The 15,202-nt window shown below is 44.4% G+C and overlaps 2 protein-coding genes and 1 long non-coding RNA gene across 3 annotated transcripts; 1 reads left to right on the top strand and 2 right to left on the bottom strand.

Annotated features, from left to right (window-relative positions):
• Positions 1-1,017: 1,017 nt before the first annotated feature.
• On the bottom strand, positions 1,018-5,564 carry scp2a (sterol carrier protein 2a). The gene is made up of 16 exons (XM_088395450.1): positions 5,401-5,564; positions 4,586-4,643; positions 4,435-4,506; positions 4,191-4,322; positions 3,945-4,009; positions 3,729-3,855; positions 3,604-3,667; positions 3,446-3,532; positions 3,216-3,366; positions 2,984-3,131; positions 2,605-2,712; positions 2,234-2,390; positions 2,067-2,163; positions 1,799-1,928; positions 1,605-1,684; positions 1,018-1,492 (listed from the first exon to the last, which is right to left on the bottom strand). Exons 1-16 carry the CDS (start codon positions 5,452-5,454, stop codon positions 1,397-1,399), a joined length of 1,626 nt encoding a protein of 541 aa, XP_088251576.1. The 5' UTR covers positions 5,455-5,564; the 3' UTR covers positions 1,018-1,396.
• Positions 2,035-6,218, top strand: LOC148387364 (uncharacterized). Its single transcript, XR_015862410.1, has 2 exons — positions 2,035-4,352; positions 5,751-6,218. It is a non-coding gene; the product is annotated as an uncharacterized LOC148387364 (long non-coding RNA).
• A 2,283-nt stretch (positions 6,219-8,501) lies between these two features.
• LOC148387363 (AP-2 complex subunit mu-A) lies at positions 8,502-15,195 on the bottom strand. Its single transcript, XM_088396167.1, has 14 exons — positions 15,053-15,195; positions 14,698-14,817; positions 13,303-13,424; positions 12,284-12,549; positions 12,048-12,130; positions 11,897-11,902; positions 11,686-11,821; positions 11,475-11,619; positions 11,248-11,265; positions 10,305-10,424; positions 10,030-10,165; positions 9,685-9,782; positions 9,483-9,594; positions 8,502-9,414 (listed from the first exon to the last, which is right to left on the bottom strand). Exons 3-14 carry the CDS (start codon positions 13,374-13,376, stop codon positions 9,280-9,282), a joined length of 1,329 nt encoding a protein of 442 aa, XP_088252293.1. The 5' UTR covers positions 13,377-13,424; positions 14,698-14,817; positions 15,053-15,195; the 3' UTR covers positions 8,502-9,279.
• Positions 15,196-15,202: the final 7 nt, after the last annotated feature.

The following is a 15,202-nucleotide window of genomic DNA, read 5'->3' as shown; positions in this document are numbered from 1 at the left end:
CGAAGCTGTGCCATCCTCTCAAGGTTTGATTTTGATGACAGACAAGAATTGCTTTCCACCGCCATCTGGAGCAGAAGCCGGCCGGGCTTGACACTGTGCGGCGTAGACGATGCCGGAGCCAGCGACACGCCGAGATTGACCTCCTTGTGCAACGAATGGATGTTGTTGCGTTTGGCACGGGGACAAGTAAGTCAAGAAGGTGGGGGTGGACAGTCTGGACCTGGCAGACGGTGCATGGGGTGGGGAAGATTTCTGGATATCAACTAACAAATTGACCCAAACAGAAACATTGACATTAAATTGACTTACGCTAATTAGTTTCTTTTTTTTAAATTATTATTTCACTTACCATAAACGGGTTACCGTATTTTCCAGACTGCAAAGCGCAACTAAAAATCTAAAATTTTCTCAAAAGCCGACAGTGCACCTTATAGTCAGGTATGCCTTATATATGGATCAATTGATGAATTTGTTGATCCATACTGGTTGTACACAGAGCTCTGCCAAAATGTTTCAGTACGTTTTAGTACGACTAGTAAATTACAAGGTCGCATCGCTTCCCAGCATTACGGCAACCGTGGTCAAGGGGCGTCACTGAATGGCCGTTGTATCCGTGAGGCTATTTAATTTCAAAATAGGCTGCTCCGTTAATGTTTCGAGTAAATTTACGGATCGATATGGAAGGGAAACATAGGTAAGCAGTACCAATGTGTTAAATCGAATTTTAGTCAGTTCCTATCATTTTATAGGAGATCGTTTGAGAATCGCGACTGTTTACACTTTGCTGAGGCTCATGGGAGTCTGCGAGCTGAGGCTCATGGGAGTTTTCGGGTGGCTAATGCTATAGCGATAGCTGCTATACGCACGAGGCTATTTCATGTCAAAATAGGCTGCTCTGTTAAAGTTTCGAGTAAATTTACGAATCGATATGGAAGGGAAACACAGGTAAGCAGTATCAATTTAATTAAAATTGAGGGTTGAATTGTTTGTGGCACCCTGCGAAAAACTAACTCACACAGAGAAATTATTGGTGTTTATTAAACAGCGGAATACGTTTACAGAATGAAATATGTTTGACTTAGTCGTCATTACAGAAGGCAAATGTATGTCATTGGCGTGGTTAAAAGAGATTATTTCATTTTAAGTGAGAAGTTAATCAACTTTTTTGTTAAGTCATTCCATTTTTCCATGATTTATTATGAGGTCAGATTGCTGATGCTCTCTGACTTGTAGATTTTTTGCACAGGTTAAGGTCACCACCCGCAATATGGTCCAAAAGGTGCACATTAAGGCTTTATAGCTGGACTCGATCTAAGCACGCAGAACCATTTCTACTGAAGCCCATCGCTACTGGTGTCTGTCAGAATTAAATTCCAAGGTTGGGCTCCATTGGTGATCACAGCTTGGCCTTTCCTGGTGCCACCTGAAGGTTCTGAAGCTTCATGGCCATGCCCATATTCCCAGTAATCTTCAGCTTGCCCTTGAAAAATGCCTGAGGAGAAATACATTCAGTGAAGAACACTTGATTTCGACAGATGTACACTAAGAAATCGGCTATTCACACCCATGGGACCGACAACAGTTAGATGAGAGATGGAACATACCGTTTGAGCGTTCAATTTTCCTGTCATCAGCTCCAGTAGATCTTGATCACTCATGGTCAAGGTGCAGTCGGCCTTGGTGCCTGAAAACAATGACTCACATTGGACTCATTGTAGCGTTCTGCTTTTTTTTAATAATAGTAATGTCATCTTCAAGTTCCATATCTGTGTGATGCGTTGAAGTTGCAGTGAAATACCTGCTTGATTGGTGACGCAACCATTTCCGTTCTTCACATCCACAAACCATGTGGCCTCCTTGCCATTGGGTCCCTCTTTCACTTGGAAAGCAAACACGCCGCCAACCTTCTTGACCAGATTTGCTCCTTCCTGCAAGAGGACAAAAAAAGCTGCCCCAAAACAATCTTCAAATCATTCAATTCATGCTTGGGGAAAGATCGTCAAGGAACAAAACAACATTTTGTTGAGTGGAGGAAGCCAGACCAAACCGTCTAATCCTCGCCATACCTCCTGCAGATGTTTTTCAATCTCCTTGAAGACAGCGTATGATTTAAAGGCCTCCAAGTCATTGCTCGCACTTGTAGCCACTGCGCCCACGTGGGAACTGAAGAAGCAAAAATAGCCCTCAACTCAAACGGATTGTATGGTAGGGATACTGAGGAATTCTCTCGTACCGGCTGAGCCCCTGTGTGAACCCCATCCTGTACAGCGCGACCACCACGGCTCCTCCCAAGCCAATGTTGTGCTGCAAAGCCACCTTGGCCCCCGCGACTTGCCTCTTGCCTGCCTGACCTCGGAGCTGCCAGCAGAGCTCGGCACATTGGGCCAACCCTGGCAGAAGATGAGCGCACATGAGGCCCTTTTTTGTGCATCGACCACTTCTGATCTGAAAGGCTTAATGTATCAAGTGGTTCTTGTAAAGACTTCAGAACCACAAACAGCAAGGACTGCTCCAATATGATGGGACGCACGCCATCTAGTGGCCATCGTCAGAACTGTTTGTTTAAACCTTGATAGCTTTACAAAGTGGAACGTGTGTGTGTACCTGTCGCTCCTAAAGGATGTCCTTTGGAGATGAGACCACCGCTGGGGTTGATCACATACTTGCCGCCATACGTGTTGTCCCCTCGCTCAATCAGCTCTGCTCCTTTACCTGTCCAGAGGAAAAACAACCAATCAGATCATGCGCAATCAACAAGTGGAAATCCTAAAAGCTAGCTATTTATTTCCATCGCATCTGCCACAAGGAGCTTTTGGGCTTTCTTGGTGCACATGAATCATCTCGTGTGTTGTGACAAGCCAGGGCGGAATTGATTTTATATTGCCAGTTAGACTTTCTATGAGCCTCTTTGCTTGGATTTCTTTGCAGTCACCTGATTATGAATGCATCAAAGTTTTCTCCTGGTTGAATTGTGATTTTGTACCTTCAGGGCAGAGTCCCAGGGCCTCGTAGGTGATGAGCTCATTAGCAGAGAAGCAGTCGTGCAGCTCCACGACGTCGACGTCAGCAGGCTGCAGACCCGCCGCTTGGAAACACTTTTGGGCCGCCACTCGCGACATGTCGTAGCCCACCTGAACGGCCGTAGCGTGTCATCATTGCACGGGGGACATCAATGGGGCGGTCCCATTTCCGGCGCTACCATAGCACTTTCTCACCATCTTGATGCAACTGTTTTCGTCAAAAGTGGTGTTCAGGTCAGTCACCATCTCTTGGGCCAGGATCTCCACGGCTTGCTTCTCCAGACGGTGGCGCCTAACAAAGTCCTCACTTGCCAAAACTACAGCACCGGCGCCATCTGATGTGGGGCTAACAAATAGACGATGGTAAGATGCTTTTGTTTTTATTCCTTCGAGACAAAAATGGAATGAATGAATGAGTATCTTACCAGCACTGCAGAAGAGTCAAATATTCAAAGACCTTCCTTGAGTTCATGACCTGCTCCAGAGTGTATTCATCTTGAAACTGAGAATAACTACACATAAAGAACATTGTTAGCTTAGCGCTAGCAACCTCCTAAATGCATTGTGTAGTTTTTTAACGCACGGGTTGTTGGTAGAATGTTTGTGGTTTTTCCAGGCAATCTTGGCAAAGTGCTCCGGTTTAGTGCCTGCAAATGAGCCCGCTTAGACACAATGGAGCATTCATTTTTCCCAAAATGCCGGCGCTACCATATTTCTCCATGTGCTCCCTGCCGGCGTTGCCGAACATCTGTGCAGCTGGCGGAGCGGCCGCCATCCCGTAACGGTTGATCATCACCTCCATGTGCTTGTCCATGGGACTGGTCCTGTCCATGTACTGGGAGAAGAAAACATGAAAAGTCGAACTTGAGTGGTAAGTAAGCAAGTTGAAAGATTGAGCGTTTTTTGTTGTTATTTTTTTTTTACCTTAGAGGACAAAGAGCCCCTCTCCATCTTTTCGAATCCAAGTGCAAGCACACAGTCGGAAAGACCTAAAGTAAGAAATTCTTTGAGGAGCTTATTTTTTAAATCAACTTATTTGATGCCCATCTCTCATAGTCACACAAACATTTGTGGTTCCTTGACTTAGCATTTATTCCAACAGTCCACCTGCAGAAAGGCACATGATGCCAGAAGATAAGACGTTGCAGAAAATACTCTTGCTTAACCCACCTCCTTGGATCAGCTGCCGTGCCATGTAGAGGGCAGTGGAGCCGGTGGAGCAATTATTATTGACGTTAATGATGGGGATGCCGGTCAGGCCCAGGCTGTGGTAAATGGCCCTCTGACCACACGTGGAGTCGCCTAAGACACAAAAGCCAAGGAGAGGAAAAGGTGCATCAGTTGAACATTTTTGGTACAAGGTCAAGAAAAGCGGCAGCTTTGATTCCTGATGGCTACAAATGATATGCGTTACCGTAGACATATCCCACACAGGCTTGCTGGATTGCAGAGTATGGGATTCCGGCATCCGCAAGAGCCTTTTCACCTGCAAAAAAAAAAGTCACATATATTCTAATATTCTTGTGAATGGCTGAGAAATGACTAAATTCTGTTTGGATAAGCACCCGCTTCCTTGGCCATGTCAGGGTAGTCATAGTCGCCTCGGGCTCCGGGCTTGTCAAACTGTAGCAAAAACATACGTACGTGAAAAACGCAAGTATGTTTGACTCTGATTTATGGAACTGAATTTTTGGTGCGACACCCCAGCCTACCCACAAATATGAATCATTTATTTCACCCCCCCCCTTCTTATTTATGTAGCACATTTCATCCACAGCCAAAGTGCAACACCTAAAATCATTTACAAACCGCTAAAGCCAAATCAAAGAAAATAAAAGTTGCGTACTTAGAATTATAAAAATATATATTGACACCGATTAAATGCATTTACAAACAAAGACGTTTGAAAGCAAATTGAAGAAATCAAAAGCAGATTAAAGAAACACATTTAATGATTAAATGTGGCAAAAATGACAAAATAATAAGATAAACTGTAAGAATTCAACCACAGGTAATTCAGCCGTAAAAAGATTGAGTTCACTCAAGACAATCTTTGACTGCGTTTCAAAGGGAGGGCAGGGGTCAAATGACCCTTTACACACATTTTGCATTGACATGAACTATGGACTAAGACAGTTACATAACTATCGAATAGCAACATCTATTAAGACGAAAACTAAACTCTCAGAAGTTCAAACAGCAATGACCACAAAATAAATATGGATCGGTATGAGCTCACTTTGTCAGATAATCTTGCGATGCTCTTATGTTTGTTTAGCGAGCACTACTTAGTACTTAGTCAAGGGTACACACTACAGCAATAGTGTTGAACAGTCGCAAATAATGTTACAAAGAGTCTAGCGGTTTCGATTTCATTTACCTTGGTCATGCCAACTCCGATGACAAACACGCGATTTTTGCTTGCAGGAGCCATAGTTGGATGTTTGTTGTGTGAGCTGTCAGTAGGGAATCGGAACTAGTGTTGGCTCGTGAGTGAACGATTCGTTCAAAAGAACGAGTCTTTTCAGTGAACTTTTCCGTTCATATGATTTCAACCAGTAGGTGTCAGTAATGCACATTGAAGCTGGTGTCAACTCGCCGTGAAACTAAACGAAGAAGAAAACGACGTAACTTCCTATTCACGGACGCGTTGTGAATTGCATTTCCTGTTTATCAACTGAAAGGATCTGTGAGTTAACTAGTTAGTTAATGAGTGATTTGCTTTTCCAGTTCATCGCGAGAACGGATCAGTGAGGGAGCAAATTCAGAGTTTCCCGTTCGCGAACGGGTCAATGGGTGAACTGCCTCCCTTCCCGTGCATCAACGGATCAGTCAGTGAACGTGTGGCGCTCCCTCCTGGCGTGAACTATGTAAGCCAGAATGTAGATTTATGATTTGCCAAGGAAACATAGAACAACTCACTGAAACACCACTTCTTTTATGCACGTTTTCTCCAAGCTAACGGCTAACTTTATTGCATGAAGGGATGGGCCGTTATGCTAAAACGGGGAGATTATGCTTCTCTTTGGGTAATCTTTATTTTATAACACCTCTAGTAGTTTTTAAATAACGTGTATGCATATATATATACGCCTAAATATTGTTATCCAATTTATCTACTGCAATTTCACATTAGATTGCTGGTTTGAAATTTACTTTTATTATTATTTTAATAATCATTAAAACCTGTTGAAAGTTGTCTGGTGTTTTATTCCTTGTTTTATTTTTTGGGGCATGAAAACAAAAATCTTGGTTAACTGCTTTATATGACAATATGTATGTGTTTTACGTTGTGTAATATGTGTTGGTGTCCCCCAAAATAAAGAGCAAGTAGTCAAATACACATTCTTTACACGTACAAAAAAATACATAAAGTTATTAGGTACACCTAAAAATGGTGGTGTACCTAATGGAGTGTCCGTGTGACGTCACAGATCAACCAGCCAATCAGAAAGTGGGGGTGAGGGCGGGTGTGGCACTTTTCATTTTTAGTTAAGCTTTGGCCATGATATTTCCCTAATAAAGTGGCTCGTTATTAGGTACACTTAAAAATGGCGGTGTACCTAATGGAGTGTCCATGTGATTCCCTCGTTAAGTGCAGGTGCGTGAAAACTTTTAGCTCCTTTTGAACGTGAAAGAAGCTAAAAGTTTTCACGCACCTGCGCTTAACGAGGGTCACTTGCAAAACATGTTGGAACGCGGCCCCGAGGACTAGAGCTTGACACCTGTGACCTTTGACCATGATATTTCCCTAATAAAGTGGCCTGTTATTAGATACACTTAAAAATGGCGGTGTACCTAATGGAGTGTCCATGTGATTCCCTCGTTAAGTGCAGGTGCGTGAAAACTTTTAGCTCCTTTTGAACGTGAAAGAAGCTAAAAGTTTTCACGCACCTGCGCTTAACGAGGGTCACTTGGAAAACATGTTGGAACGCGGCCCCGAGGACTAGAGCTTGACACCTGTGACCTTTGACCATGATATTTCCCTAATAAAGTGGCCTCTTATTAGGTACACTTGAAAATGGCGGTGTACCTAATGGAGTGTCCATGTGATTCCCTCGTTAAGTGCAGGTGCGTGAAAACTTTTAGCCACTTTTGAACGTGAAAGAAGCTAAAAGTTTTCACGCACCTGCGCTTAACGAGGGTCACTTGGAAAACATGTTGGAACGCGGCCCCGAGGACTAGAGCTTGACACCTGTGACCTTTGACCATGATATTTCCCTAATAAAGTGGCCTCTTATTAGGTACACTTGAAAATGGCGGTGTACCTAATGGAGTGTCCATGTGATTCCCTCGTTAAGTGCAGGTGCGTGAAAACTTTTAGCCACTTTTGAACGTGAAAGAAGCTAAAAGTTTTCACGCACCTGCGCTTAACGAGGGTCACTTGGAAAACATGTTGGAACGCGGCCCCGAGGACTAGAGCTTGACACCTGTGACCTTTGACCATGATATTTCCCTAATAAAGTGGCCTCTTATTAGGTACACTTGAAAATGGCGGTGTACCTAATGGAGTGTCCATGTGATTCCCTCGTTAAGTGCAGGTGCGTGAAAACTTTTAGCCACTTTTGAACGTGAAAGAAGCTAAAAGTTTTCACGCACCTGCGCTTAACGAGGGTCACTTGGAAAACATGTTGGAACGCGGCCCCGAGGACTAGAGCTTGACACCTGTGACCTTTGACCATGATATTTCCCTAATAAAGTGGCCTGTTATTAGATACACTTGAAAATTGCGGTGTACCTAATGGAGTGTCCATGTGATTCCCTCGTTAAGTGCAGGTGCGTGAAAACTTTTAGCTCCTTTTGAACGTGAAAGAAGCTAAAACTTTTCACGCACCTGCGCTTAACGAGGGTCACTTGGAAAACATGTTGGAACGCGGCCCCGAGGACTAGAGCTTGACATCTGTGACCTTTGACCATATTTTCCTAATAAAGTGGCCTGTTATTAAGTACACTTGAAAATGGCGGTGTACCTCATGGAGTGTCCAAGTGACGTCACAGATCAAACAGCCAATTAGAAAGTGGGGGTGAGGCTTTGACCATGATTTTTCATTATTTGATTTATTAAAAAAAAAATTAAAAAAGGATGTGTGTTTGTGTGTGTGTGGGGGGGGGGTGGAGACGATTTGTTGAACGATTTGTTTGAACGAATCCTTTGGATGAACTAATTCTTAAGATTCAGTTCACTTAAAAAAAACTGGAATGCACATCACTACACGGAACACATGAACACTTCCGGTTTAATGGCTCGAAGGAAAAGATCGTATATTGTAAAGATCAGGCATCACTACACTTTTCCAAGTGTCAAGTCTCTTTTGCAATCACTTCCGATTTAAAAAAAAAAATTAACATTCTGTAATATGGCTTATTTTTTAGTAAAAAAATCACCATGTAAGTTTTTTTTTTTTTTTTTAAGAGAGAAAATCACCATGTATAGTAAGGCTTTATTGAAAAAAAAAAAAAAGACAAAAGTCAACCAGAACATTTTTGGATACATAGTCAGATTTTATTGGACCGAACGATCACCAGGGCTACAAATATGAAGAAGTGGACAGTGGAAAGATGAACACAAGGAGGAGACATCACCTCTAAATCATAGTGCAGGGAGAGGGGCCTGATTTGCCGACACCTTTCAATATAGTTGTAACGTTGGAAGAAGTTGGTCTTAGTGCTTTAGATACATTAAGGAAGAGTTGTTTTTTTCCTTTTAAAAATCAAAAGAAATGGGGGGGGGGGGGGTGACCAACTAGCTGAGCTCATCAAGTCTGGAATGTCACTTTAGAGTGCAGTTGAGGTGGGCAACAATACAGAAGGGGAGCTCCATTTTTTGAAGGGTGGACTACTCATACACAAGAACTATACCAAGATTCATGTGAAACCACAACAGCTACACGTCATCTTACCAGAGAGAAGAATTCTAATGTTGAAGTGGCGCAGGACAAATTCAAGTCCATTTCTGACAAGTGGTAGCAGAACAATAACACTGAATGAACACAACGGCGCCCCCTTGCTGCACTTGCCTTAGCGCCTGCTTTACTCATCACTACGAGATATACGATACAATAATTCACGTTTTGCATATATCCGGGCATGATGCCATATTGACTTTTTTCTTTCTTTCAATGATGTCAAGTCAATCTCCAACACCTAGTTAGGAGGCGAGCGTATAAGAGAAGCGCTAAGAATAAATTGGAGCAGAGAGACAAAGAGGAACTGTGAAATTCAGTAAAAGGATGGATGGGGGCGGCTGCGACGTTCCACTTCAGCAGCGCGTCTCGTAGATACCCGAGCGGCCGATGTAGCGCACCCATTTGATCACGTCGTGGTCACTGTAGTTGAGCTTGGACTCAAACACCTTCAAGTAGCGCACTTTGAGGCCAGACGGAGCAAAGGGCACCTGAGGAGGAAACATCGAGTCAGGGTGGGCTCCGAGTCAGGGGATTTCGACTGGAGAAATGACACTACCTCAAAGTTCATGGAGATGGGGGGTCGGGCCCATTTCTTCTTGTCGTTGGTCGGCAACAGCTCGATCTCGGCGCTGATCTGAGACTCCTTCATTCCTGCCATGCGTTTGATCCTACACAGGGAAACAGCAACGTGTCAATCGGAACTGCGCTAAAATCTGTATGAGTGCGTGTGTGTGTGTGTGGGGGTGGGGGGGACTCACTTCCAGACAATGGCATTCTCACTGGCCTTGTACTTGGCTTTTCCCTTCATGCAAATCACCTGCACGCCGCTGGTGTTGAGGGGCGTCGGGATGCGGACCTGAATGGAAAGTACCGTGAATGATTTTAAACTATTAAAAAAAAAATCTCACCATTGTTGTTCTTTGGCTTGGATAAAGAATACAGTACGTCTACGTGTGTTGCTGCACCGTTTGCATTCAAATAACTTGCTCGGGTTACAACAGCCACATTGATGCTTAAAATGAGAGTGGCAAGAAACAAGTTGAAACTTCTTTTTTTTTTTTAGATCTAAATGTCCTCATTTTATCAGAGTCTCAAGTTCTCACCTCGATCTTCTGGGCCAAAAGCGATGGCTTGAAATTGGACTTGATGACCACTTTCACCTCCAGCTTAGTGCGACCAACCTCACGGACCAGAGGGATGACGCGGAACGGCAGGATGATGTCCTTAGTGGTGCGATACCTGCGAGTGATAGAGGAGAACTTCATGTAACTGTTTCTCATCAAAGTCTCGTTGACATGTTCTTCTGTACTTTTTGCAAACAGTGCAAGTTACTTGGACAATGTTCTTTATATTCGGAACCCATTTTCCCCCAACTGACCTCATGAGCTCGTACTCTCCGTCAGGGGGGATGAAACTGATGCTACGCTCCGAGTCAAACTTGCTGAGGCGCACGCACTGATGGAAGGTGCAGTCGTCGATGGCGATGGACTGCTTCCCGCTGATGGAGAAAACGGCGTCAGTGTACACACGGGTAGCCGAAGCGCTTCGCTGTGGCGCTACACTATATGAGCACGACAACTGTCTACCATGAGGTCACGCACACACACAGACGACTGCTGGCTCCAAGACAAAAACGATGGTAAGAGGTTAATGGTGTTCAACCACAGACCCGGTTAAAAAGTCAAGCGAGGCGGGGCTCAAAAACAAATCAAACGTATAAACGGGGAAGAAACAAAGACCAGGCAGCAGAGGTGTTGGGAGGATGTGTTTGACTGCTTGTGAGAGACGGACGGAAGGGGCATCAACGCATGAGGTGCATGTATGAGAGGTGTAGTCATGTCCAGAAGTATTTGGAGATGGATTTCATTCATAGATTTGAAATAGGGCTGTGTAAGCACAGGTGCACTTGTTTTTTTTTTGTTTTTTTTTTTAAATAAATCCTACCAACTATAAATCCAATCCAGCTATCTCAAGTAAATGAAAATAACATCCTGCCTTTGAATAAAGGAATGAAACTTAAAACTTGTTTCTTAAAACTTAAAAAAAAAAAAAAAAATCTTAATTAATCGAGAAATTGATTCCTGAAATAAGCCCTACTCTTAAATACAAAACTGGATTTTTTTTTTTTTTTTTTGTCTGGAAAAAAGGCCGTCATTGAATCACTTTTTTTTTTCCCCAAAAAAATCCACGCTAGTGTTTTCTACAACAAAAATCATAAAAAAATGCCCTGTTGGTCCAAATATGTCAGGAACCAACTAGATTGTGTCATGTGTGTGTGTCTTTGGAATGTGTGTTAGTGAGGACTCATGTCAGTACAGTACCTTCCTCCCCCTAAATCACTGAGGTACAGCACATAGAAAAAGAAAGACAGGGACAGAAAGAAGAGATGCACCCCCCACCACAAAAAAAGAAAGGGAGGGGAAAAAAAATCAAAATAAATAGAACATTTTGTCTTGTTAGAGAGTGACCAAGACAACACATGGACATACAAAGTGTTGTTGTTTTTTTTTTTTTGGTCAGGTTGTTGAAAATAAATAAGGCCGCTCACCTCTTCCCAGCATCGTCGGACGCTCCGCCTTTGCCCTGCTTGTCGATGACGATCTTGTCGTTCATGCCGAATTTGCACTCGGGCATTCCGCTCAGGTAGCTCTTCATCACCACTCGGCCGGACACGTGGGCGCTCAGGACCTGACCTGAATTCACGATAGTTCAGAACACGTCGACGTCTCAGCGTGCGCAACGGGTCCGACGAAAGCAACCTTGCGGCGACATCAGCAGGTTGACGCTCTCCAATACATCTAGGAAGAGTTCGTTGCGGCGATATTTGATGCCCTCGCGACGCCAGCCGATCTGCCCCGTCACCTGGCTGGTGATTTGAGACTGCTCCTCTTTTGTCTGGGGACAATGGCACAAAGCTGGTCATAAACTGACAAAGGTGGCAGGGCAAAATATATTAAGTGTTTTTTTTACCTGGTGCTGAAGCAGGAATCCGGACCAGATGTGGAATGAATACCACAAAAACGTGTTAAAATCATGTCATACCATTGAGCCCCATCAAAAGTCCGTTTTTGAGCCGCGGACTAATGCGGTAACATTTTAAAAGTTCACAGAGGGCACTGACCTGTCCCTTAATACCCTGCTGAGTGATGAAGGTCTTCAGAGCTCCAGTTTCGGAGTTCTGAGGGTAACCAAAGTCCAGAATCTCTGCATGAACAAACACAAAACGCAACTGCTGGTAAGGATTGTCAATAAGTGGAGGGTGTGTGTGTGTGTGTGTGTGTGTGTGTGTGTGTGGGGGGGGGGGGGGGGGGGGGGGGGGGGGGGGGGGGGGGGGGGGGGGGGGGGGGAATTCGTTACCGTCGAGCAGCTCGTAAATGAGCACAAAGTTGTTCTTGATGTTCTCCTCACTGATCTTGCCAAAATAGGCCGTCATGACGTCGCACATCTTGTAGAGGAACTCAAAGACCATGGCGGCGTTGACATTCTGCTTGGTGACGGCCGCCAGCCAGATGTTGGAGCGCTTCACGTGGAAGAAGCTGGTGCGAGCGATGTTGGTCACCGGCGAGCGCACCTGCTGTCGAGCGTGGATCACGTTCACGCGGAACGCGTCCACTGCGTTGCGCCTGCAATGTGAAGGAGACGCAATTTTAAAAGGATAAATACTTTTGCAGACCGTAAAAGGCAACTAGCTAAAAAACAAAAGTAATTTATGCACACCATTAAAAAATGTGTTACAAGATTTTCTTTTCATTGAACAGTTGACAGCAAATATGAATAAAAAACAAAAACTTGCTTTTGTGGCGCCTTCCGTATGAACAAAAAGGTCAAGTGTGGGTCCATACGCCATGCGCAGACTCCATGCTACTGCACTTTTCTGTTTATATTTTGCCTGGCGCCTTTCCATCAGTCACGTGACTCATGCTTGAAAAATGTTTAAGGTGGCATGCAAGTTTAGATTGTCGTGGGAGGGAGGGGGGGGGGGATTGTCACTTGGTTTATGGCCATGAGAGGGAAAAGGTGAAAAGGGGGTCCATGCTTGTTAGGTATGAGTTCCACTCCTCTTACCTATTCCTACATGGGCCCATATGGACAGATGGAGGAAAATTGTGATAGAGAGGAAAAGAGGATGAAGAGTGGCAAAAATGCACAAGACACATTTTTGTGTATGACGTACACAGACACATGGTGTTGATCATGAGGTCATATGAGCGGCTTTTCTGTGACATTATTGGGTCTGGCAGTAAATTAGGAAAGTGCTAGGCGCCTGGTATTAACTTACCATGTTCCAAAAGAAGCAGGAGGAAGTATAAATGAAGCTATCCCGCAATTCTCATTGCTCTTTCTGCAGTAAATTCAACGGCTGAACAAATTCTTACCCTATATCATCTCGGTAGACCCGAGAGATGAGGACCTCCCCCTTGTGGTTGTAGATGAACAATCCTCCGATCATGATGGCTGCTCCTCAGACCCAACAAGCCATGATGAAACCAAACTCTGCCTGAGGACACACACGCACGGGCGATAAAGAGAGGAAGGAAAAGGGTGAAAGAGAGGGGTGGGGGTGGGGGGAAGCTAGCATTAGTAACCATCACCACAGAGAGACATTTGTCCCTGTCCCCCTCCCCGCACACACTCACATAGGAGCATAGAGATTCCATTTCCAAAATGCTCGAATAATCAAAACCAAAAAAATGGACAGAATAATGTAACATTAGAAAAATGCCTCGTTGCAGGCCTTAACTCACATGCAAATCACACAAATGCACAACCGCATGCGAGACTGGTTAAACATTTTATTCGGGCAATTGCACCTGAGTGACACCTTGTTTACTTCCTTAAGAGACTAACACCAGATTAGCAGTCAACAGTGTGGGGCACGGTGACACCAACCAGATTGGGATTTTGAATAGACACAGTGGTTAGTGTTGTCCTGAATGAAGATTCTGGAAAAGCAAAGACGAAGGGCATGCTTGGAATTCCTGCAGGAGAGGTTTTTCAAATAAAACGCATCGATTCGATAAACAACACGACGTCACTACGCATTTGAAAATATTATCCTGCAGGATTATTGCAACGTCTTGGTTGACGAAGATTGGGATGACCATGTCACGAGTCGACTTCGGTGGTCCCTATATCGGCCCAAGTCAAGATGTCTGCTTATTCGGCCCATTTCCTTGCGTTTATGAATGTTTCATATCGGTTCACGTTTCCATGCTGACTACGGAATTACAGCTGTATTCGGAGCGTTTGGAAAAAAACTGCATCGGGTAAATACGAGAATGTAGGTCTGACCTTCATCTTTGATCAAAGTGATGGGTGAGAAAAGACCGAAAATGAGTCTTAGCTAGCTAATTTAGCTTAGGACTGCAGTCAAGACAACCACATAGCGTGCAGCCATTTCCGGTTGTAAGAAATAAAACCATGACAAGGTGACCGTTATTCCAATCCCCAAAAAAATGTTATTAAATGTCAACTTAAGAGAGGGTGCACGTGTCGAAAAATGAATGAATGAATGATAAAAGCCCGAACTACCACAACACACTGCGCCCACTAGAAACGTACACTTTTAATTTGAAATGCAAAACCCTCCGCAGTTCCTTTACACCCTTGTTGCCCTATGCTAGCTTGCTGCCAACTAGCAGCGCGCCAGCTAACATTGCTAACATTAGCACGACCCGAGAATGATAAGTGCCTCACCGGGTATCCACAATTCTATCGACAAAGGTCATTCATCTCCTTCGACTGTCAAATCTCGACTGCGGTAAATTTACCCTCGTTCTTTCACGGACGCCACCAGTCAGTCGCCCCGTTCGGCCTCCGCTTCTGGCTTGAAGTGGAAGGTTCCCGGTTTACACAGCCGCTGCCTGGTTGGGTTGTGGGTTCCTTCCTTTCTAGTGGAGAACACAAGTGTCAGCTGACCAGCACCCGCCGGTCTTACGCTCAGCCGAGGCAGGAAAAGGCGCGGCTGCTGAGACGAGTAAAATCACCGCACCCAAGCCTGGCCGCGATAAGCCTCACCGGTTAACATTTTGCAAAAAAATTATTTTTTTTAGTAAGCAGCGTAATTCTTTTCCACATTGCGCAACCCAATCATTTTCAAACTCCGGAGACCATTTCCTCACATACCAAAGATTCCCACGTTCCATAGGCTTCCACGTTTCACCCCCTCCCACTTTGCTTTTCTAAGTTTCTCCCCCCCCAAATTGATATATTTCAATATGGATCCAAAAATGGCGCTACACCGAGGCTAGGGGGTGCTCTACGCCCGCTAAAACA

Source organism: Syngnathus floridae, chromosome 14 (assembly GCF_059516105.1).
Source record: "Syngnathus floridae isolate MCC-2025c chromosome 14, RoL_Sflo_1.0, whole genome shotgun sequence".
Classification (NCBI taxonomy): Eukaryota; Metazoa; Chordata; class Actinopteri; order Syngnathiformes; family Syngnathidae; genus Syngnathus; species Syngnathus floridae.
The sequence above is the reverse complement of the archived record's forward strand: the minus strand, read 5'-3'. Positions and strand labels throughout refer to the sequence as shown.

Bases quoted from the DNA above. Each gene is read 5' to 3' on its own strand.
- LOC148387363 (XM_088396167.1), bottom strand. From the start codon at position 13,376: ATGATCGGAGGATTGTTCATCTACAACCACAAGGGGGAGGTCCTCATC. The intron at 9,783-10,029 runs GTGAGAACTTGA...CTTTCCATTCAG, and splicing joins TTTTGGCCCAGAAGATCGAG to GTCCGCATCCCGACGCCCCT. The intron at 9,415-9,482 runs GTAGTGTCATTT...TTTCCTCCTCAG, and splicing joins CCATCTCCATGAACTTTGAG to GTGCCCTTTGCTCCGTCTGG.
- scp2a (XM_088395450.1), bottom strand. From the start codon at position 5,454: ATGGCTCCTGCAAGCAAAAATCGCGTGTTTGTCATCGGAGTTGGCATG. The intron at 3,367-3,445 runs GTAAGATACTCA...TCTATTTGTTAG, and splicing joins TTGACTCTTCTGCAGTGCTG to CCCCACATCAGATGGCGCCG. The intron at 2,164-2,233 runs GTACGAGAGAAT...TTGCTTCTTCAG, and splicing joins TTCACACAGGGGCTCAGCCG to TTCCCACGTGGGCGCAGTGG.